Source organism: Copadichromis virginalis, linkage group LG7, assembly GCF_057382275.1.
Source record: "Copadichromis virginalis isolate Kocher_CV1m ecotype Utaka linkage group LG7, C_Virginalis_male_GT1.1, whole genome shotgun sequence".
NCBI classification, from domain to species: Eukaryota; Metazoa; Chordata; class Actinopteri; order Cichliformes; family Cichlidae; genus Copadichromis; species Copadichromis virginalis.
The window spans coordinates 29,059,609-29,083,428 of record NC_140624.1 but is presented as its reverse complement, the minus strand read 5'-3'; the positions used below and the strand labels follow the sequence as shown (position 1 = coordinate 29,083,428).

Here is a 23,820-nt window from a genome sequence, read left to right as displayed (position 1 = left end):
GCGCTCTGTCGGGCGTCTGTGAGCTCACTGAACTGTGGACAGTCGTCCACGTTTCTGTCTTCAGTCTCCTGTTTGTGAGATAAATGCCACCCGATTCAAACGAGGAGCTGCTCGGTGTTTACCTGTTGCCATGGTGAATACTGGTGTCAGAGCTCCATTGATCGTGGCTTTCATAGTCTCGTTAACCTGCTGTCTGCCTCTGAGGTGGGAGGGGTCGTACGGGTGAGGCTATAGAAACAGAAAGACGGAGCAGTGGGTTTGTTTGGGTTTTTTTGAAGAACATTTATCACGTTCCTTCTGGTTTCACTTGTTTTTGTGCTTTTTGAAGGTTTTCAAGTTTTTTTCCTTTCTGTAAAAAAACAAAACAGAAACTCAGGTGAGCAGGTATGGCAAGCTCCGCCCCTAATAAGCCAACAATAACACAGATCACACCCTGTTCACTGTAACACACACACACACACTCCCTGCTGCAGAGGGTCACATGATACACTCACCTGTGTCCTGTTGCTGCTGAGCACAGGTGTGTAGGTGGGAGGAGTCACCTGGGGAGAATGCGGTCAGTCAGGTTTGGGTCCTTCGACCCGCCCGGTTAGTCTCCTCAGACCTGAGCTGAGTTGGTGCCTGTGGGAGGTTTGCCACAGTACTGCTGGGTCGTTGCTGCCGTGCTGTGGAGGAACATGTCTGTTAATCTGAGCAAGAATGGAGCCGTGCTGATGGCCGCCTACGAGGAGGTGGTGAGCGGCAAGTCTAACACAGACTGGTGAGATAAAGTTCACCTGTGTGTCTGTCCACACCTACATCTGCTGCACACCCACACCTGTCTGTCTGTTTCAGGGCACTGTTCACCTACGAAGGAAACACCAACAACCTCCGAGTGGCACAGAAAGGAGGTAAGTACTTGGATCCAAACTTTTGATCCCTCCGAATTTATTTCCTGTGGATTTCCCCTCACTTCCTGTTTTATTTTGAAGGTCAGGTCCTGTGTTCTTTGCTGTCCTTCCTCTCTGACTCTTCTCTCTGCTGGTTTCCTGCTGTTTTTGGACCTGAGGAGATGTTTGAGGTGTTCTTGCACTCCACCCTGTTTCTTGACCTCAGTTTGACTTTTTTCAGCAGTGCTGCAGTCTGTCCCTCTGTGCACATGTAAACCCTAAGACTTCCTAATGTAAGACAACCAAGTTCAGCTTTTTCCACGTGATGATCATCATGACTGTAAGAAATACACTCATCCAGACTGTCCGAAAGTATAAAACAAAGTTGTGTTCATCACAGAAAATGTCCTTTTGTTTGGACCAACTGTAAAAACAGACATTTCTAGCGTCAGCAGCAAAAAACATTTATCTCCTCCTGGGGACCGGAATGAAGGCTTTACTGGGCTGATTCTGGCCCCCAGGCCTTATGTTTGACTCCTCTGGTCTGCTCCCAGAGTGTTTTCTGTTTCTGAGGGTTTCATGTTAAAATCCAGGAGCATACCGACCACATGCAGAGTGGTGTTTGCCCTAATACACTTAAAACTTATTATTAAATATGAAGCAAACATTAACAGCGTGGTTATTACAAGCATTCAGCTTCCACAGCTGAGCCACGGCTACATCTTGTGATGTACCAATAAGTTTCAGCAGAATGGAGCAAAGGCTGCAAGTGAAAGCAAAGAAAACCACTGGGCTCAGGTCTGTGAACGCTGGTACAGCTGGTGTGTTGAAGCACACAGATAAGAATGTGCTGCTCTCAGGTGGGAAAGAAAGAAAAAGTTGCTCAGCGCTCCAAACTGGTTTGTGCAGCTGAGAAATGATGCAATGACATCACCGGCATTAAGAGTGTCAGAGGAACGTCTCAAACAAGCTGTGGAGGGTTTTTCGTGCAGCACTTGACCTCTTTATGTGTTACACAGGACGTGCGCGCAGGAACACCAGCGTAAGCCACCCTCATAACCTTCTGATCTCCAGTCTGGCCTTCAGGTGTCTGCGGTCTGATCTAAATGAGATCATGTTCTCCTTTGTGTTTTGTGTAGATGGAGGGTTGGAGGAGATGGTGGAGGAGCTGAACAGCGGGAAGGTGATGTACGCTTTCTGTCGAGTCAGGGACCCGAACTCTGGACTGCCCAAATACATCCTCATAAACTGGGTAAGACCAACTTTAACTCAAAGCTTTTTTTCCTGAAGTTTTTCTTTTTTCTGAAAACCACAAATATCTGAAGATTTCAGTGTGGATGTGAAGCTCAGGACTTTTTCACAGTGAGTAATCCAGACCATTAATAAGTGATCTCATGCTGTGGACGGATCATCTCAGACCTCTGGAGTGAAGTTTGGCTGGTTTCAGCATCTTCCAGTCACATGACAGGAAGCCCCTCAACATGTACTTTTTTTTAACCCCCATCCTCCATCTTCAGCCTGCTGATGTGTTCATATTAGCCTAGCCACCGAGTAGGTCATCGTTATATGCCCACTTCACTCCATCTTCGATCCTACAGTCAGAACATGGCATGTCATCGTTAGATGGAAACTAGCCCTCCGACTTCCTCCTAAAGTCTGGCAGAGTCTGCGAGGCTAAACAGTCCATATCCAGTTCTGAGATCCTGTAGAGAGCTCTGCAGACTTTACTTTCTATGAGTGTCGAGTGATAGAAGGATGCCATATTCACAGGATTGAATGGATGATTTTTGTTTTCTAAGACAGGTGAAGGTGTGAAGGACTCTCGGAAAGGACAGTGTGCCAATCACGTGAGCACCATAGCAGGTTTCCTGAAGGTGAGTCTGGCCTCTTTTTCCTGTTAATGTGTGTGAAGAGCTGCATCATTAACATGTGTGACATCACAGGGAGCCCATGTGACTGTAAACGCCCGTGCGGAGGACGACGTGGACCCAGAGACCATCTTGGCCAAAGTGGCCAAAGCGTCCGGCGCTAACTTTAACTTCCACAAGCAAACGCAGGAGTACAGAGACGTTCCCAGAGGACCCGTGGTGAGATCACGCCGCCTGAATCGGCAGCACAGCCTCGTTTTACCAATATTTCATCTCACAGTGCACTCCTACCCCTGCATGAACATTAATGTAGATCTTCTTCAGCTCAAACACTTCTGTCTACAGAGAGAGAATGCTGAAATAAAGAATAAATAATCAGGGTTGCGCACAAAGAAGAAAAACAGGACATTTCTGTTATAATCCCTGAGCCTTTTCTCTCGTCAGGGTTCTGTGTACCGCAAAGTCAATGCTGTCGAGGAAATCCAACAAATCAACAAGGACGACTTCTGGGTCAAAGCTCAGGTTCGGTTTCAACTCCGAGTCCTCCAAGATTGTACCACAGGTTTCAGTCAGCAAAGTCACACGACTCTCTATTTCTTCTTCTTCTCCTTCAGCGGGATGAAGAAATGCGTCAAAAGGAGGAAAGCATTCGAGTGGAACAGGAGAGGCAGGAGGCGGAGAGGGAGAGGAGGGACATGGAGGAGAGACAGTCGAAGGAGAGGGAGAGGATAGCGAGAGAGAGAGCTCAGCAGATCGAACAGGAGAAGTGAGTCAGACACACAAAACACAAAATCACAGAAACTCATGAAGAAGACACTTCAAGTATTTTGTGTTTCAGGCTCCGGCAGAAGCAGCAGGAGGACGAGGAGCGAGAGCAGGAACAGCAGCGTCGGGTGAGCTCAGCTTCAGCTCACTGATCCTGATTCGGTTGAGTTTATGAGCCCAGCCAGCATCACATTACTGCTCCTGATAGATTAAAAATAAATCAAATTTGGAAAACAACAGTTTATTTGATCACAAACAATATAAAAAACAATATTCAACATTACTATTTAACCCCTTTTAAAAAAAGTTATAAACATAAACAGAAATATAAAGGGGCAAAAATCCTGAAGTACACATGAATAAATTCAAACATAAAAGCAAACATAAAAGAAGTTATTAAACTGAAAACTATTTCAGATAATGAAAAGTAAATAAACAGGAAATAATGGAAAGGGTAACATGTTTTAAATTACCCAATAATAATGACATAGATATTAGTTAATTAATTGATTTTGAGGGTAAGAGAAAGATGTTTTTAACTTTTAAAGGATGAGCTAACTTGTGTATTTAATTCATAAATAAATAAAAAAACATATTAAGAAAGTAAAAAATACTGGATTATGAGTCATTTCTTTATTGAAACTTGATTTTAAATCCTTTTGGCAAATCACTGAGGCAGGGAAGTCTGTGTTGTGTGATGTTAAAATTATATTTAACGTCATGTATGAATAATTTCTGTGTTTCAGAATGAGCAGCTGGAGAACATGAAGATGACGGGAATTTCCGCTGCTGCCTCGGTGCAGAAAGCTAACGTGAGCGCAATTTTGACCATAAATTCTTGTAACGTAATATCTGCTCCTGTTTCTTCCTCTAAATGTTCATTATTTATTTTCACACAGCATCAGAAACATAAAAAAAATGATCACACAGGTTTAACTTTTTTGTTATTCCAGTTTCATTTTTGATCAGCTGGGTGGATGGCTCTGAGCAGATGTTAAAACTAGAGAAATGAGGATTTTCTTGGTGATTTGTTCACATTTGTTTGGCTCTGTGATTGGATGTTGCCCACCAAGACGTATCATGGGAACTGTAGTCTGCTTCACATGTTTAGTTCTACAGCCTGGAAGCCTTTACATTTTTTTACTGTAAGCCAAATTGAAATGAACAGGAAGAGCTGAATTACAAAGGCTGAAGAGTTGCATTGAGAGAAGTGTAGGATCCTGCCTCTTTACTTTAATGTCACCCAGTTTTATTCACAGGAGGCGAAATCTCTGATTTCTCAGAGAGCGTTTAATCCCAGAGACATCTTCAAGCAGAAGGAGCAGAGCTTTGATGCTGGCGACACACCTGCTGCCTCCAGACCCGGTAAGAAACACGATGATGATAATGATGAGGATGATGATGATGATGGTGGTTCACCTTAAAGTTTCCCCCTGCAGGGAGGCTGCAGAGTCCGTTTCTATCGCAGAAATCGTTTGAGCGAGACGTCCCGGTTCAGCCTCGGTTTCCACCATCCTCTCCTCCAGCAGTGACCCCCCTGTCTCTGATTACATCTGCTTCACCTGTGCTGCCTGTCTCACATGCTGCACCTGCCTCCACTACAGCACCAGAGAGGTCACACTCACCTGTGCAGCCTGCAGGTGAGACATATTGAGGCAGCTTTTCAACTGCAGGAGGTTCCCAGAAGGAACCACAGTTCTTTGGTGTAGAACAGAAATAAAAAATAAAGTAAGTTTTGTGGAGTAACTGTTGTTCTCACAGTTCTCACAAAACTGCTGGCCTTCAGCAGGCGTCCAGAAGTTAGCCAGTCAGAACCAAGGTGGCTTTTTATTTTTAAATATTAAGCTTTGTTAAAAATACTTTCAAATTTAGGAGTGGATTTGTGTGATGAGTAGAAAACTTGTGTTCACATAACACTGATATTTTCTTTGGATATGCTGAATCAGCTGAAAAAGTTGAGTCTGGAAACCTTTTTTTATGTATTAATTTAACTGATTAGTGACCTGAACTGTGAAATACCCGCGTGTTGTGTGTATGACATGAAGTAAGACGTCCCTCCTGCAAACACAGACGCTGGTTATGGTGACGAAGACGAGTGGTCAGATGATTTTGATGAAGATGAAGCTGCACAAGGTGTGAACTTTAACGTCATTTCATTTAAACTTTTGTTTTGTGCAATTTTGATCATTTATCAATAATCAGAGTTGTTTGAATTAGGTTTTTTTTTAATCTTTTTCTTCCTATAAGACCATATTTTATATGATGATCAGTTTGTCACTAACATCAACACCCACAAAAATCACTCCGAGTACATTTACACAATACTTTATACTTCTAGTATGCTACATTTCAGAGTTTTCTTAGTCTTATAACTGCAGCTGAGATTTAAACACATGAATTACAAATAGCTGCAGAACAACACCATATCAATTTAATTCAATTAATTAGTCAATGAATCTAATGTTCAGTAAATTTAAAAATAACAGACATCTCAATAATAATAAAGCAAACAAAATAAACCTAAAACAATCTGAAACCACATTAGAAAACATTAGAGTTGAAAATGTCACTTTTATCCATTTTAAATTAAATCTATAACACTGTGAAGTGAATACTAATGAATTTTTCCTCAGTGGTGCTTTTACGTTTGAAACATTAAAGACAAAAAAACAAAAGTAATTAAATATGTTAAATACTGGAAACTTAGCAGTTTAAAGTTTAAACTTTGCTATATTTTCAAATTTTTTGGTTAATAAAATTAATTAATTTGAACTATTTTACATATTAAGAGTCACTGTCAGAGTTGGCGAGTCAGTGAATTTTTGAGTTTGCAGCAGCAAATGATGGACGTTAGCTGAAATAATTTGTGGTTATTCTGTGTTTGCTCCATCATGTTTACAGCTCACAGCTTGGTTTTTGTTTCGTTGGCCTTCATGTTTGTAAAGCTGTTACACCACGATTGTAGCACAGCGCTGGTTAGATAGATAGATTTGTTCACTGGCTATATCAGAATCTCAGACTATGTAACATAATTCATAGTGACATTTCTGTAACTTCTGTTTTTTGAGGGTTGTAGTGTGGTGATACTTAGTACTTTTCCTGGAATTGGAGTATTAATACTTTATCCTGTTGGTACTTTTGTGTCTTTTCTCGCTGTCCTGGAAAACAAAGAACACTTTTTCATCTCTGGTATTTAAAACTTGTGATTTTTATAATGTGCAGAGGGAAGTCCAGCTCAAGATGATCCATACATGGCACCGCATTCAGCCTGGAGTAACGAGGACCTGTATCAAAACGTTTCCCAGCATGCACCAGCAGTAAGTCCTCTTCATCATAAGTACATTTACATGTACAACACTCCCAGTAAATATTTTCCTTAGAAATTAACAACGTATTTTGATTCTGATTCCTCCCTTAACGTCTTACTAACAGTTTGAGAAATGTGTCTGACTCAAAAACTGACCAATAGACCTGAGACTTAGTGGGTGTATCTCTGTGGTCTCGAGTAAGTGCAGTGCTGAGTTTGAGGTTGTTTGGATGACTAGATCTCAGACTTTGGCTAAAATTTGTTCTCTGTTAGAATAAACTGATACAGAGGGAGGCGTGTTTGTTCTGATCATTTTCTGAAGATGTTATACCCAAGTTTAATCATAGCAAAACACTAACCTAAACCACAGCATCTAATTTTATGTTTAACCCTGACACCAAGATTGAACCTTCAGTCATTCCTTTTAATGTGTCCCACCTCAACCAAAGAAATCATAAACAGGATTGTGTTTTGTAAAATAATGCAAAATCCCTAAAATTTGCTTACTATGACTGCACAAGAATTCCAGTGTGCCTTGACTGCTAGTTTTATGCACAAATGGCAAAAAAAGAACCTTGAAATGGGAAACATACTGTGACCATGCCTCAATCAGAAAATGTTTCATTTAGCATAAGAAATAATTCTGAATTTCCAGTGAAGCACTGTTTAAATAAATACTCTTCCAGCTGTTTCTGTTTACTTTTCCAGACGTTTGTTTTCTCATTCCAACTTTTTTCAGATATATTGGTACCATTAGATTCAGAATGAGCTCATATTTGTCATGAAATAAAATACACATACAGTGGCTTGCAAAAGTATTTGGCCCCCTTGAACTTTTCCACATTTTGTCACATTACAGCCACAAACCTGAATCAATTTTATTGGAATTCCACGTGAAAGACCAATACAAAGTGGTGTACACGTGAGAAGTGGAATGAAAATTATACATGATTCTAGAGATGGACCGATCCGATATTACGTATCGGTATCGGTCCGATACTGACCTAAATGACTGGATCGGATATCGGAGAAAAATAAAAAATGTAATCCGATCCATTAAATATCACGAAAGCACCTCACAAAACTTGCAACACGCCGTAACTCACCTCAGAACGTTAGCATGTCGGAGCAGTATGCATTACGTGATAGAGCGGTTGTGGCATGTGGGACCTGTCGGTGGTCTGGATAGCATTTGGAGCTTCGCTAGCAACCTGGCATTTCATCTCCGACAAAGTTATCCCCGAGAGAAGTAAAGCAAGTGTGTAAGTCCATCTCTGAATGTTTGTAAAGCATTCCTGCGTTAAGCTTAACGAGCGACTGCCTCTCGCTCTCCGGCTGCTACTTCAATCGTGAAACTGCTTAAATGATCAGCTGATCGGCTTTTCTGTTGCGAGTCCGTCTTTGTTTTTGGCCCACTTTGCACCAGAAAGAGGAAACCAGCGGCTGAACAACAGCAGCACGTTTAAGCTTGATAAGCTGTTGTTAGAATTTATTTAATATTACTTTCTACACCAGGATCTTTTTCTACGTAGCTGACGCTGGTAACTGTGCAGGGGCGGATCTAGCAAAGTTTAGCCAGGGGGGCCGATAGGGCATTAACAGGGAAAAGGGGGCACAAAGACATACTTTTCTTTCTTATTCTCATTTAAAATGTCTAGCTTTTAATAAATAATTATCTGACACCCAAAGTTTTAATTTGATGTAAAACGAATAGAAGTCAATTACTGTATATAGTGACTATTAAGTCTAATATATATACCCTAGTAAGCTATAGTACTTTTTCCTTTGGGAAGGTACCATCTGTGCAGTCTGCAATTTTGTTGAAGAAAGATGTTGAATCTATTTAATATTTCTTGAAAAATAATTGATTTCTGTGCATTTTTTTTCACACTGCATCAAATTAAGGTTGATTACGTCGATTAAGCATCATGAGGTGGCGCGTGAGGGGTGGTTCCCTATTTTTTATTTATTTATTTTTGTTGTTGCTGGGAGTTGGAACCCTATTAGTTAGGTTGCTTAATATTTACGCTAAGTACTCTTTAAAATACCAGAATAGGGAGGATGGTGTAGGTCTAAGTTTATTAGATTGATCAGTATTGCTGAACTATGAAATATTTTTTTTGTATACAGGTATAACAGAATAGCTTTAGTGTAGTTGTTGTTTTAAACTTGAGTATGAACTTGCAGACTTGCAAAATGCAGCAAGATATTTTAAAAAACAGTTTTGTTGATTAAAAAACACTATATCGGATTCATATCGGTATCGGCAGATATCCAAATTTATGATATCGGTATCGGTATCGGACATAAAAAAGTGGTATCGTGCCATCTCTACATGATTCTAAACATTTCTTACAAATAAATAACTGAAAAGTGGGGTGTGCGTAATTATTCAGCCCCCTTTGGTCTGAGTGCAGTCAGTTGCCCATAGACATTGCCTGATGAGTGCTAATGACTAAATAGAGTGCACCTGTGTGTGATCTAATGTCAGTACAAATACAGCTGCTCTGTGACGGCCTCAGAGGTTGTCTAAGAGAATATTGGGAGCAACAACACCATGAACACACCAGACAGGTCAGGGATAAAGTTATTGAGAAATGTAAAGCAGGCTTAGGCTACAGAAAGATTTCCCAAGCCTTGAACATCCCACGGAGCACTGTTCAAGCAATCGTTCAGAAATGGAAGGAGTATGGCACAACTGTAAACCTACCAAGACAAGGCCGTCCACCTAAACTCACAGGCCGAACAAGGAGAGCGCTGATCAGAAATGCAGCCAAGAGGCCCATGGTGACTCTGGACGAGCTGCAGAGATCTACAGCTCAGGTGGGGGAATCTGTCCATAGGACAACTATTAGTCGTGCACTGCACAAAGTTGGCCTTTATGGAAGAGTGGCAAGAACAAAGCCATTGTTAACAGAAAACCATAAGAAGTGCCGTTTGCAGTTTGCCACAAGCCATGTGGGGGACACAGCAAACATGTGGAAGAAGGTGCTCTGGTCAGATGAGACCAAAATGGAACTTTTTGCCCAAAATACAAAACGCTATGTGTGCCAGAAAACTAACACTGCACATCACTCTGAACACACCATCCCCACTGTCAAATATGGTGGTGGCAGCATCATGCTCTGGGGGTGCTTCTCTTCAGCAGGGACAGGGAAGCTGGTCAGAGTTGATGGGAAGATGGATGGAGCCAAATACAGGGCAATCTTGGAAGAAAACCTCTTGGAGTCTGCAAAAGACTTGAGACTGGGGCAGAGGTTCACCTTCCAGCAGGACAACGACCCTAAACATAAAGCCAGGGCAACAATGGAATGGTTTAAAACAAAACATATCCATGTGTTAGAATGGCCCAGTCAAAGTCCAGATCTAAATCCAATCGAGAACCTGTGGCAAGATCTGAAAACTGCTGTTCACAAACGCTGTCCATCTAATCTGACTGAGCTGGAGCTGTTTTGCAAAGAAGAATGGGCAAGGATTTCAGTCTGTAGATGTGCAAAGCTGGTAGAGACATACCCTAAAAGACTGGCAGGTGTAATTGCAGCAAAAGGTGGTTCAACAAAGTATTGACTCAGGGGGCTGAATAATTACACACACCCCACTTTGCAGTTATTTATTTGTAAAAGATGTTTGGAATCATGTATGATTTTTGTTCCACTTCTCACGTGTACACCACTTTGTGTTGGTCTTTCACGTGGAATTTGTTAAGATTCAATATTGAGGAAGGGTACAAGAGGTGATCGAAGAATAACCACACCGATCCGGCCGGGTGAAGTCAAACGATGATTTTAATGAATACACGCGTGGGAAGACAACTCTGTACGCAGACAGGAAGTAGTCTTCGACTTAATCAAAGCATGAACAGATATTTTATAGCATCAGGGTTTGTTTACTGACGCCCCTTCATGCGTCACAGATACATTTTATACATAGATCAGATCAACATCATCATGACTTTTCACCTAGAAAATCATCTTCTATTTTCATGGCTAGCCCTTCCTGTCTACCTTTCAGTTCTTGTCTTGTTCCTCTTTCTTGCCGAGACACCAAGAAACGGTTCCTCTTTTACCAAGACAATTTTGCAGTTACAGCCAAACATAACCAACCTCTCCTCTAAATAAATCTAATTTAAAGTGTGTGTGTGTGTGTGTGTGTGTGTGTTGACCTCACATGCTCTTTGTGTCACCTCTTCACCTACTGTCTGTGTCTCGTCCTCAAATGCTCTTTCTCAATTCACCTGTTGCACTTCTGACCTTTTACCAGACCAGAAGCTCACTGAGACTATGTGTATGTCTTCTACTAAATAAATGTTTTAATCAAGAACTTCTACTAAAACCTTAATATAAAATGATCTGATATATAAGTGTTTTGTAAGCATGTATTGCGATTCCTTCTATGGCTCCAAGTCACTTGCACAATAGATTGTCCGAACATCGCGCCGAACAAAGCTTCCGACCCCCAATTAATTGACCGAGCTCCAACTCTTTAATAAGCACAGATATGCATTGTGTATAAAATAGTCATAACTGCTTAAGGCCTTCTTAAAGCTATCTGTTACATTGTTAAAGCCTCGTCTTAGCCTGCGGCTCAAAATAACTTCCTGCTTCTTTCTACATACAACTTCCTGTCAGCCTGCAACTCAGTCTTTCTGAAAGAGACACTGTTTAAACCTTGGAATGCAATATCCATGCTGCAGATTATATTATTAATGCAATGACAATTATTTAACAATAGCAGTAAAATAATTTCCCTCCTCGACACTCCCCCTTTTGACCTCTGGAACACCAGAGGTCACAATACATTGTGTCCTCACGCAGACCCTTCTCTGGTGGTCTCGAACCTCGAGATCTCCAGGATCCTCGCCCCTCCTGTGGTCGCCGAGATCGATCTTCTGCAAAGGAAACAAAACACCTTTTCTTGCATCTCCCTAACTTATCCTATCTGGGACTCTTTAATCAAAAGCCTGATCCTAATTATCTTCTTAACTTATTGACTTGTATTTATGTATACTCTTCAACGTTACTCATCACTTTAAAATTCTTTAAGCGCTGGTTTCACGTCCAGTTGCTCGCTCTACTTTCCCTTATCTGATCATCAACATCCTGTGCACAAGTTGTCGCTGCTGCAAGTTAATCTACTCCAAAAGAAAACAACCACTTTAATCAATTAAGTTTAAGCATATAAGCAATTACTCCTGTATACATTTCATCATAGCTAAATGCTGCCTTGAAACAACTCCTATGTGTTAACACTAACTTCATTTTAAAACCTCACATTTCCTATGTTATCACCTGTTTTGGTATAACCTTTTTATTTCATTTTGCTCCCTTAATGTAACAATACCTTCTAATTCTAATGTATCAGACTTAACCAAAATATATGCTTTCCTTCCTCTTTGGTCCTTCTTTAAGTTCAGTTAAAAGCTAAATGAATTTAGGGCCTTTTGCCTGGAATCAATACTGTCATGTGTGTTTCTTAACTCTGTGTCTGTAAGCGTGTGCAATCCTTCATGAACTCATATTATCCTCACAGTAGATTGGCTAATCATAGCGCTAGCCAAAGGCTCGTGACCCTCCAGAGACAAATTTGAGCCACAACTCCTTTAAAAGCACAAAATGCAATATGTATAAAATAGTTATAACTGCACCTGAAATACAAAGTTAACATCATCATAAACATCTTATGGTCATCAAAGCAATGGGCAGGGCTGCGACCCAATTTAGCCCTGTCTGCGCACAAATTTTAGCCAACTTGTTTTTCAAATTTAGGTTCATCCTCTCTACCTTTCCTTGAGATTGAGGATGAAAGACCGTCCCGAACTTATGTTGCACTCCCAACATCCTCTCTACCTCTTGCAAATCTTTATTCTTGAAGTGAGTACCATTGTCTGATCTAATTCTCTTGGGAAACCCATGCCTTGGAATGTAATGATTGATTAAGCACTTAATCACGCTTTTCGCGTCTTCACATTTGGTCGCCCATGCTTCGGGCCATCCAGTCAAAACATCCACACACACCAACAAATACCTCACCCCACCTGGGCCTGTATCAATCATGTCGGTATAATCAATCACGACCTCTTCTCCTGGCCTTTCTGGCATGAGAAACTTACCAGCTTCAGGTTTTACTGCTGGCTTTGGGTTGTGTGCCCCACAAATTAGGCACGTTCTGGCCTTTTCCAGTATCATCCTTCTCAAATCAGGATGCCACCATCGGCACAAATTTCTCTCCATCTGTTTCACTCCCACGTGACCAAGCCCGTGAGCCTCATTCACCTTTTGTTCCGCCATTTTGGCCGTTAAAGCGAGACGCCCATCTGGCCCCCTCCACAAACCGCCATCTTGCCAGGCTCCTTTGTTTTCCCACACCCCCTTTTCCTCTGGGGATGTCTCCTCCTGAGCCTGTCTAGCTTCTTCCATGCTGTTAGTGCTAACCTCCTCTTCTGGGGTTACCTGCACCAGTTGTCTCTGTCCTTTGTAGCCCGCTGCTTCCTTTGCGGCTTCGTCAGCTTTCTGATTTCCTCTTGCCACCATACTGTCTGCTTGTGAGTGGCCTTTGCATTTTATAATACTTACCTCGTCTGGGTCCTCCAGGGCCTTTTTGTGACAGATGGGTGCATTAGTGGCCGTTCTGAACCCGGCTCTCTTCCACTGAGCCAGTTCCACATGAGCTGCTCCAAACGCATATGCTGAGTCAGTGTAGATGTTCACTCTCATGTTTTTAGCCAACCTCAGGGCTCGAGTTAGGGCTATCACTTCAGCTCTCTGGGCCGACTGTTGTCCCTCGATTTTTCCTTCAACCTGGGCTTTCTTAATACAGTCATGTGGTTCTCCTGACCCCATTAGGTCTGCCATATTTATTCCTTCATGTGTGAATATCAAATTTGGCGCCTCTAAAATTTTGCTCAACCTTTGTTGCGTCAGTGGAGTCATTGTGAATGCCTGTGAGTTCACATAGGCCACTACACTGTGTGTAGTAAGCACTTTCAGTGGGTGTTCCCTCACTATATGTGCTGTTTTCTGAATTATCTTTGCTACTCCTGCTGCGTGTTGTGTGCATGTGGGATGCCTTGCTTCTGTTGAATTTAATCTTATGCTAACATACATAAGTACATCCCTACCTCCCCCTTTTTTCTGAAACAACACACCATTCACAACTCCCTTTGTTTCTGAAACATCAAGATAAAATGCCTCATCATAGTTAGGTGTGGCCAGATCTGTGGCTCTTGACAAATCCTGTTTTAGTGAAATGAACGCTGTCTCTGTGTCCGGCGTCCAAGGCAATTCAGCCTTCAGATTTCGAACACCAACTTTCTTGATCAGGTCCCTTAAAGGGGCCGTTTTACCCGCATAGTTCGGAATGAACTGCCTGCTGTAACCTGTCAAGCCAAGAAAGGAAAGCAACTCCTTCACAGTTCTTGGTTTTGGATGTGTCAGAATTTGGTCTCTGTGTGTGTTCATTAACCCCACTGATCTGTGTGCGATCACCCGGCCCAGGAATGTTACCTCTGGCCGGACCAACTGCAGTTTTTCTTTGCTCACTTTGAAGCCACACTCCGCCAATCTGTTCAACACCACGAGCGATGCTGCCGTACAGGCCGCTGCTGACGGGGCTGCAATAAGAAGACCATCAACATACTCTATTAATGTACAGCCCCCTGGCAGTTGACATGGGGACAATGCCTCTTTCAACACCTGATTAAAAATTCCTGGTGAGAGTGCAAAGCCTTGTGGTAGGCGTGTGTACCTAAATTTGCGGCCTCTGTATGTAAATGAGAAAATGTCTCTGAGTGACTCGTGCAGTGGGAGACAAAAGAATGCATTCGCTAGGTCAATACATGTGAACCACTTTTGGTCTTCAGTTTTGTGCTTCTATTATGGTCTGTTAAATGGTATGTCAGACTTCAGCCGGAACAGGACAGGCGAACAGTTAGCTAGACCCACATCTGTGGGCCCTGCGGACCACAAAGTACCAGGCAATTTTGAGAGCTCAGCTACTGCATCAGGATGATCCATTCTTTCCCTGCCATGTATTCTGGAGATTTCTTTATGTTCTAAGATCACTGCATCGTTGGACAAACAAGTTATGCGATATATTTTACATTTTGGTGCATACCAGACGTTTGGAATTTGGGTGCTTTGCCAGCATGCGTTGTCCAGCGCCCGCTTGACCATTGGTCCCAGATCTCTTGGCCCATGACCCTCGTGGACCGCCAATGTAATGTGAGGGGCTGAATCCTCTCCCACATTGTACCAAGGCAGTTGTTCATCAGTAAATTTCACAGCCGCGGCCACACCTTCTGGTCCAACATAAATGTTATGTGTTTGCACATTCCACGTCTGTCCCTCAAGATCAGACTGGAACTGTTCCCGATAGATATCATTATCTTCCCTATCATAAAAGAGTGTAACGTGGAAAGGATCTCGCGGGAGGGAATAGACGGCCAGACTCATTATCCAGGGTTTCCACAGCTGATAATGTCTCAGAATGCCTTCTTCCACTAGCCTCCCCCAGTAGATTTCGGCAGTGGGTTGTTCAGAGTTCTGGACTAAATATTGAGTCTTTGAAGGTGATCCCAGTTTCACAAGCAGGTCCCTGCCCATGAGATTTTCCAGGCACCTGTGAGGACACCACATATTGGTGCTTCAAAGTCTGTTTTCCCAGCTTTGTCAATGCTGGATCCGTCAATGGCAGTGTCATTGGAATCCCGGAAAAGCCTACCACATTAACTGTGTGACAGGAGAGTGTTGCACTGTCTGGTGTGTCTTTCAATGTTGAGTATGTTGCTCCAGTATCCACCAGGAAGGGCAATTCAGTGCCTTCCACGGTCATCGACAGTATGGGTTCTGCCGTTCCCACGCTGTTCGGTTTCTCCGGGCTCCGTCAGTATTGCTCCCCCTCCCAGCCCCAGTCAGCTACTGGGTACTGGGCGGCTGGTGCTGCATTCGGGTTTGGAGCTTGATGTGCTCCCCTGTAAGCAGCTCTTTGTCTTGGGCCTCCTCGTGCCTGGGATCGATAGCCTCGCCCCTGATAGTTCTGCGGCGGTTCAGGGCAGTCTCGGGCCCAGTGTCCTTCTGCTCCACATCTCAGACACACAGTCCAAGACACCCTGCCAGGATTCCCCGGATTCCGAGCCCTTTGTCCTCCCCTCACGGATCCACCACGCCCTCTCTGCGGTCCACCGGTCCCCCAATTCCCTACGGGTTGACGCTGCCTTGGTGCATTGGCGGGCCAACGATCATCAGGGTAGAGACCCGGATCCTGATCTGGCCAGTCAGGCACAGGATCGGGCTGAGGCCTTGCCACCATTATAGTCTTATTTAGTTCTTTCGGTTCTTTTTTCTTCGCATTATATTTTTCGCGAGCCTCACCCAGCTGCAGCCTAAGCAGCTGCGCCTGTACTTCATCTAACTCTTTCTTTTGTTTGTTCGTCAAATCCTGTTCCTGCTGAAGTCTGTGGGTCACATGTCTCTCCCACTGCACCGAGTCTGCAACGGCAAAATCTGGGTTCTTTTCCAAGTCAACTGCAACCTGGTTGGGCAGCCCTGCCAGCACCGCCGAACGAAACCACGCTCTACTTTCACCCTCCTTCCCCGGATGTATTCCTGTTTCTAACAACCATTGTTCCTTTGCTTTAGCTAAACACTCTCTGGGTTTCTTTTTGGGATCCCAAATAATTTTTGGAATGGCTCCAGAGTTAGGAGTTGGGTACTTCTCCCGGACTGCATCTGCTAAGTCATTCTGCACCTCATGGTATTGTAGGTCATTTGCATATCTGGTTGTTTGAGCTATCTGCTCTACATCTGCTAACCCACCACCCAGCATACAACGTCCGGCCAAAGTGCGAAAGTCGCCCAGCGCTAATTCTTCTCCTTCCCAATGTTCTCCCTTGGTTATTGGTGGAAGTTGTTTAACCAATGCTTCCAAATCTCTCACCTTATAGGCGCGATAAACTGGTTCGTTCTTTGGACCTGCTATTAGAGGCAGACTTAAACCAGGGTCAGGAGCTCCTTGTTCAAAACTCACTTTTCTACTCTTTGAGCTCTTAAATATGGGCCGTCTCTGTGCTTGGTCTCTCTTCACACTCCTTTTCCTCAAAATTAGGCTTGTACTTGGTTGAGGTTCAGCTCCTCCATCTTCGTCCTCCTCATCGTCTTCTTCTCCTGATGACGTCGCACGGCCTTCATTCTCCTCTTCTGGCCCTCCCTGCATTACTCTCTGCTTTATAACCTCCAATGCCGTTAATGCCTCTATGGACGCACGTAGGGCCTCATGCATTTGTCCATACACTTCTCCTTCAGTTTTTAACACCAAGCTCAGAGGTATTTTATCACCCAGCCCTTTCTGTTGGGATATAATAGGTTTACTTACCTCAACCTCCATCGCTTGGCACTCTTTCTCTGCTGATTTTAATACTCCAGGGGAAGCCAAGCGAACAGCTTTCTTACGCTGTTCGAGCTGATCCTTCAGAGGTTTGCATCCCCTTTTCCTACTAGGTGTCGCACCCGAGCTGTCAGCCATTCTCTGAAACACAGACTTACCTCTTCCAATGGCGTTGGTCGACTCCACCTTCTTGGTCTAGGTCACCCAGACACGCTTAACTTTCGGTTTCAGTCTTCGTCTCGCTGTTCTCGCAACCACTGGCTCCTCTTCCCCTGCTCGGTGATACACAAAGTTTAACCCAGCACTTTAGACGCTGTCCTCGCGTTCTCAAGCGTTGACACTCAATCAAAATTATTCGCCCTCAAAGTGTTAATATATGACACCAGCAACCCTTATGCGCAACGCGCTCACCTCCGTATACTTACCTCTCCAATAGTTCCTCGGATTAGTGTCTTTTCATTTATTTTGAACCCATTAACGGCGCTGCGCGTCCCTTATATACTTTACAGCAACACACCCTCAAGCATCCCGTACTAATAAATCTAAAACCACGAAATCACCTTTATGTTATTATGTCAAAGCTTTCTCCATGTTGCACAGCCTGCCACAGGTTTAACAAAAAATCGCTGCCCGAGAAGGCTCCCACATATCAAGGTGGTCGTTTTCACAAACTTCCAGCAGACCCTCAAATAAACAAAAACAACGACCCAGGCAGGCTTCCAGTTCAGCCTCCTCAATTTCTATGCACACCGAAAACTCATGGGGAGATTCTTCTGTCTCCCCGTGTCCTACACAATTCACCTCCAAATGATCCCCTACAATTGAAATTTCAGTGTGGAATGACGCAGAGATTAACATTTCCTTAGTTATTCACTATATGTAACCTGAATTTTCTCTCTCTTATCAAATAACAAAGGTTATCTTTACAATTTGTTATTGAACTACTAATTAAGTTGCTTTTTATGGTGTCAGTGATAAACTGCCCCTAAAAAGTCCACTTTATTGCGTGCTCATTGAGTCACTCCTATCAAAGCTATTTAACAAGTTCAATTTACACATACTCATTAATTTGTCACGCTTATTAGTGGCTCATGGTTGCTTAAAGCCTATGTCTGACTTGACCACAGAGTTAGAGCATCATTCAATCCTCTCAGGATGACCACTCCACTTACTCTGCATCCAGTCAGCTCATGAATTAACAACCCTTGCAGACTGTAACCCTTTTATTTTTTGTTTATGCCTTCAAATCCACCTTAAATCTTCTTTACCTAAAAGTTGGTTTTAAACACAAACAATTCTTATATTCTATTTTGAAACGCTGTCACCATTCATATATTTACAATGTTGTTATTTACTAAGCCAGCATTTTAATTGCAGACATTTATCCACATTTGCAAACAATAGTTATAGAGCTGAATGACACACAAAACCGAAAGCATAGTCCTCTCATGCGCTCTGCATCAGCTGCCTCATTTGCATGCACACACACTCTTCATCTAAGAATAGCAGCAGGCAGTCAGTGCATTGCTGACTCGACCCACAGAGATCTTTTTTATTACAGAGACGTCTTATATTTACAACTGCACAGATTTTAAACCTTTTAACACCTATCGAATTTCGACAAATTTAACATAACCGTTTTTGCGATCAATTAACCAGTATCAAGGCTTTAACTGTTTCTGGCCTCATTTCTAAAATCCCTAACTCAATTTAAAAGCGTCAACCAACCCAAACTTTTTTGAAGTTTTAGGTTAAAGTTACACGCCCGAAGTCCACTTCTGCTGGCCAAAAAAGCGCAGATACCGTTTCAAACGGTAAGGAGACTCTAGCTCCTAGCTATTTTGGAGGTTCCCAAGTTCTCCCCGGTTGCCAACCGTACTAACCCTATTCACCGATAGGTCAGGGCCAAGCGTCCTTGGCCGGGAGGGAGCGTTACCTCCGAGAACTGCGCTTCCTAGAACCCCCACGGTTCCGTTCTAAAATAATTTATAATACTTTGAAACAACAATCAACACCCGAAACAAGTGTATAACTGAAGCAGGTCCACCCTTATAACCAAAAAATAAGCAAATTCCCTAACATACTAAAATCATTAAGCAGTCCACTGCTTCCCACGGTCCAACCGTATTAAATCCTTACCAGCAGTCCAACTGCTTTAAATCCTCAGATTCTTATCAAAATCAAAACAGACATCCACCAGTAATTTCAGTGAGTGGACTTAAATTTTATCATGTCCAATTTGGCACACTTTGGAAATAATTCAACAGGTAGTGCCTTACCTTTTGGATAAGCCGGCTTATGCCCACTCACTTAGACCACTGGAATTCATGTCTGCCCGTCAGACCACCCAAGACCCCGGATTTCTCCGTCCAAACCTCCAACTCTCCCTCCTCAATAACCGGACGAAGCCCCCAAATGTTAAGATTCAATATTGAGGAAGGGTACAAGAGGTGATCGAAGAATAACCACACCGATCCGGCCGGGTGAAGTCAAACGATGATTTTAATGAATACACGCGTGGGAAGACAACTCTGTACGCAGACAGGAAGTAGTCTTCGACTTAATCAAAGCATGAACAGATATTTTATAGCATCAGGGTTTGTTTACTGACGCCCCTTCATGCGTCACAGATACATTTTATACATAGATCAGATCAACATCATCATGACTTTTCACCTAGAAAATCATCTTCTATTTTCATGGCTAGCCCTTCCTGTCTACCTTTCAGTTCTTGTCTTGTTCCTCTTTCTTGCCGAGACACCAAGAAACGGTTCCTCTTTTACCAAGACAATTTTGCAGTTACAGCCAAACATAACCAACCTCTCCTCTAAATAAATCTAATTTAAAGTGTGTGTGTGTGTGTGTGTGTGTGTGTTGACCTCACATGCTCTTTGTGTCACCTCTTCACCTACTGTCTGTGTCTCGTCCTCAAATGCTCTTTCTCAATTCACCTGTTGCACTTCTGACCTTTTACCAGACCAGAAGCTCACTGAGACTATGTGTATGTCTTCTACTAAATAAATGTTTTAATCAAGAACTTCTACTAAAACCTTAATATAAAATGATCTGATATATAAGTGTTTTGTAAGCATGTATTGCGATTCCTTCTATGGCTCCAAGTCACTTGCACAATAGATTGTCCGAACATCGCGCCGAACAAAGCTTCCGACCCCCAATTAATTGACCGAGCTCCAACTCTTTAATAAGCACAGATATGCATTGTGTATAAAATAGTCATAACTGCTTAAGGCCTTCTTAAAGCTATCTGTTACATTGTTAAAGCCTCGTCTTAGCCTGCGGCTCAAAATAACTTCCTGCTTCTTTCTACATACAACTTCCTGTCAGCCTGCAACTCAGTCTTTCTGAAAGAGACACTGTTTAAACCTTGGAATGCAATATCCATGCTGCAGATTATATTATTAATGCAATGACAATTATTTAACAATAGCAGTAAAATAATTTCCCTCCTCGACAAATTCCAATAAAATTGATTCATGTTTGTGGCTGTAATGTGACAAAATGTGGAAAAGTTCAAGGGGGTCGAATACTTTTGCAAACCACTGTAAGTTCTTGGCTTCTAAGTTAATGAATACCTATATTTGTAGACCTACACTCAACAAAAATATAAACGCAACACCTTTGTTACTGCTCCCATTCCCCATGGGATGGACGTAGAGACCTAAAATTCATTCCAGATACACAATATAACCATCCCTCCCAAACAGTGGTCACAAATCAGTCCAAATGTGTGGTAGTGGGCACATCTGCTATATTGAGATAATCCATCCCACCTCACAGGTGTGCCACATCAGGATGCTGATCTGACATCATGAGTAGTGCACAGGTGTACCTCAGACTGCCCACAACAAAAGGCCACCCTGGAATGTGCAGTTTTTTGCGCTATTGGGGGTCTGGGGACCCAGAACCGGTCAGTATCTGGTGTGACCACCATTTGCCTCATGCAGTGCAACACATCGTCGCATGGAGTCTATCAGATTGTCAATTGTGGCCTGTGGAATGTTGGTCCACTCCACTTCAATGGCTGTGCGAGGTTGTTGGATATTCGTGGGAACTGGTACACGCTGTCGTATACGCCGGTCAAGCACATCCCGAACATGCTCAATGGGTGACATGTCCGGTGAGTATGCTGGCCATGCAAGAACTGGGACATTCTCAGCTGCCATCTGCCCTGAACAATGTGAACCATGATTCATCCGTGAAGCGCACACCTCTCCAACGTGCCAGACGCCATCGAATGTGAGCATTTGCCCACACAAGTCTGTTACGGCGACGAGCTGGAGTCAGGTCAAGACCCCGATGAGGACGACGGGCATGCAGTTGAGCGTCCCTGAGACGGTTTCTGACAGTTTGTGCAGAAATTGTTTTGTTGTGCAAACCAATTGTTCCAGCAGCTGTCTGGGTGGCTGGTCTCAGACGATCTTGGAGGTGAACCTGCTGGATGTGGAGGTCCTGGGCTGGTGTGGTTACACGAGGTCTGCGGTTGTGAGGCCGGTTGGATGTGCTGCCATATTCTCTGAAACGCCTGTGGAGACGGCTTATGGTTGAGAAATGAACATTCAATGCACGGGCGACAGATCTGGTTGACATTCCTGCTGTCAGCATGCCAATTGCACGCTCCCTCATTGCTTGTGGCATCTGTGGCATTTTGCTGTGAGACAAAACTGCACATTCCAGGGTGGCCTTTTGTTGTGGGCAGTCTGAGGTACACCTGTGCACTACTCATGATGTCAGATCAGCATCCTGATGTGGCACACCTGTGAGGTGGGATGGATTATCTCAATATAGCAGATGTGCCCACTACCACACATTTGGACTGATTTGTGACCACTGTTTGGGAGGGATGGTTATATTGTGTATCTGGAATGAATTTTAGGTCTCTACGTCCATCCCATGGGGAATGGGAGCAGTAACAAAGGTGTTGCGTTTATATTTTTGTTGAGTGTATTTATTGAGGTGATTCATGTATTTATTTAATCTCTTCTGGCAGATTTGGTCCTCCAGTGTTTGAGTAAAAAGTTATTGAATGAAATGATTTAAAATACTGTTTAAATGTTAATTAGCTGTTTTTGAATTTCAGGCTGATGGTATTAATTGGGATGGCAGTGGACAAGGTATCTGTGCCAGAGCTCTGTACGACTACCAGGCCGGTACGTACGCGCGCGCACACACACACACACACACACACACACACACACACACACACACACACACACACACACACACACACTCATGTTTTTGGTAGTTGTGGGGTCTGCCATCTTCTCTGTGACTACTGAGGACCATCGTGTCTTGTGGTCTAACATGTCTGAATGAAATTGGAAAGAGTCCAGAGTGTTGTTCACCATACTGATATCATGAAAATAAGACTTCTGTGATATCACAACAACATTATTGTAATTGAGTTTGCACTGGGGCCTCTAGTGGCCTGTGAAGGTACAGCAGATCATTCACAGTAAATGACATGTTTTTATTTATCCATTTATTTGGTTTGATTATCAAATAATTATCAGTTATTGAATATTAATGATTAAATGCTTAACTAGTTGAGTTTCCACATTTTTTTATAAATTTACCTGCAAATATTTGACCAAAATGTATTCTGTATTCTTCAATTGAGGAAAAGTGTTTAAATGAACCATTGACTGTCACAGGGGAAAAGCTGTTAAAGAAGGATGAATCTCAATAAATGAATCAAGAAGATCAAATCTGTAAATCAAATCTGTAAAAACAGGATAGCTCAGTAGGTAAAGTGGTCGCCCCATGATCGGAAGGTCGGCGGTTCGAATCCACTTAACGGCTACCCTGAGGTACCCCTGAGCAAGGTACCGTCCCTACACACTGCTCCCCGGGCGCCTGCTTAGTGGGCTGCCCACTGCTTCACTGAGTGAATGGGTCAAATGCAGAGAAAAACAAGTAATTTCCCCATGGGGATCAATAAAGTATCCATTATTATTATTATTATTATTATTATAATGCTTTTTATTGGCTGTAAAATAAGCTTGCAGTGGTCTTACATTTGGAAAGAGCTGTTGTACCTCAACAGTGCAGTAAGCCATCCAGTTTGGTTATTATTTATCACATTTACCTGATGAAACACTGAAATGTTGTTGTTTTACATACAGATCTAAAGTCGAGTATACAGAACAGTTTCTTTCATTTCTTTTTTTTAAATGCTTGTAATTTTAAACTTGAAACTCTTGAAAGGTGTTTCTAGATAAACCTTTAGTTTAACTGAGTTTTCTCTCTTCCTCACAGCGGATGACACTGAGATCACCTTTGACCCCGATGACATTATTACTCAGATAGAAATGCTGGATGAGGGTTGGTGGAGAGGTGTTGGACCTGATGGGGAATACGGCATGTTCCCGGCTAACTATGTGGAGCTTATCTAGTTGTCATTGGCTCATTGTCCTGTTAATTTTAATAAAGCTGTGGGTGTTTCAGATGGATATTTTACTCACATTAACTTGTTCAGTATCACTGAATTAATAAACCTTTGTAAAAACCAGTAAACAATAAATACAGTCATTTTCAAGTGCAGTTTGGATATTGCTCTTATTTTTCTTTTGTCCTATTTGGCCAGTCTTACTACCGTAATTAATAAGAAGTA

The 23,820-nt window shown here is 42.8% G+C and overlaps 1 protein-coding gene across 1 annotated transcript; it reads left to right on the top strand.

The window, feature by feature from the left end:
- The first annotated feature begins 33 nt into the window (after positions 1–33).
- On the top strand, positions 34–23,750 carry LOC146705270 (drebrin-like protein B). Its single transcript, XM_085462923.1, has 15 exons — positions 34–760; positions 835–890; positions 2,009–2,121; positions 2,669–2,743; positions 2,813–2,956; positions 3,182–3,259; positions 3,352–3,503; positions 3,576–3,630; positions 4,249–4,314; positions 4,762–4,867; positions 4,942–5,142; positions 5,573–5,635; positions 6,725–6,819; positions 22,288–22,357; positions 23,466–23,750. The coding sequence occupies exons 1-15, from the start codon at positions 678–680 to the stop codon at positions 23,600–23,602; spliced, it is 1,494 nt and encodes a 497-aa protein (XP_085319049.1). The 5' UTR covers positions 34–677; the 3' UTR covers positions 23,603–23,750.
- Positions 23,751–23,820: the final 70 nt, after the last annotated feature.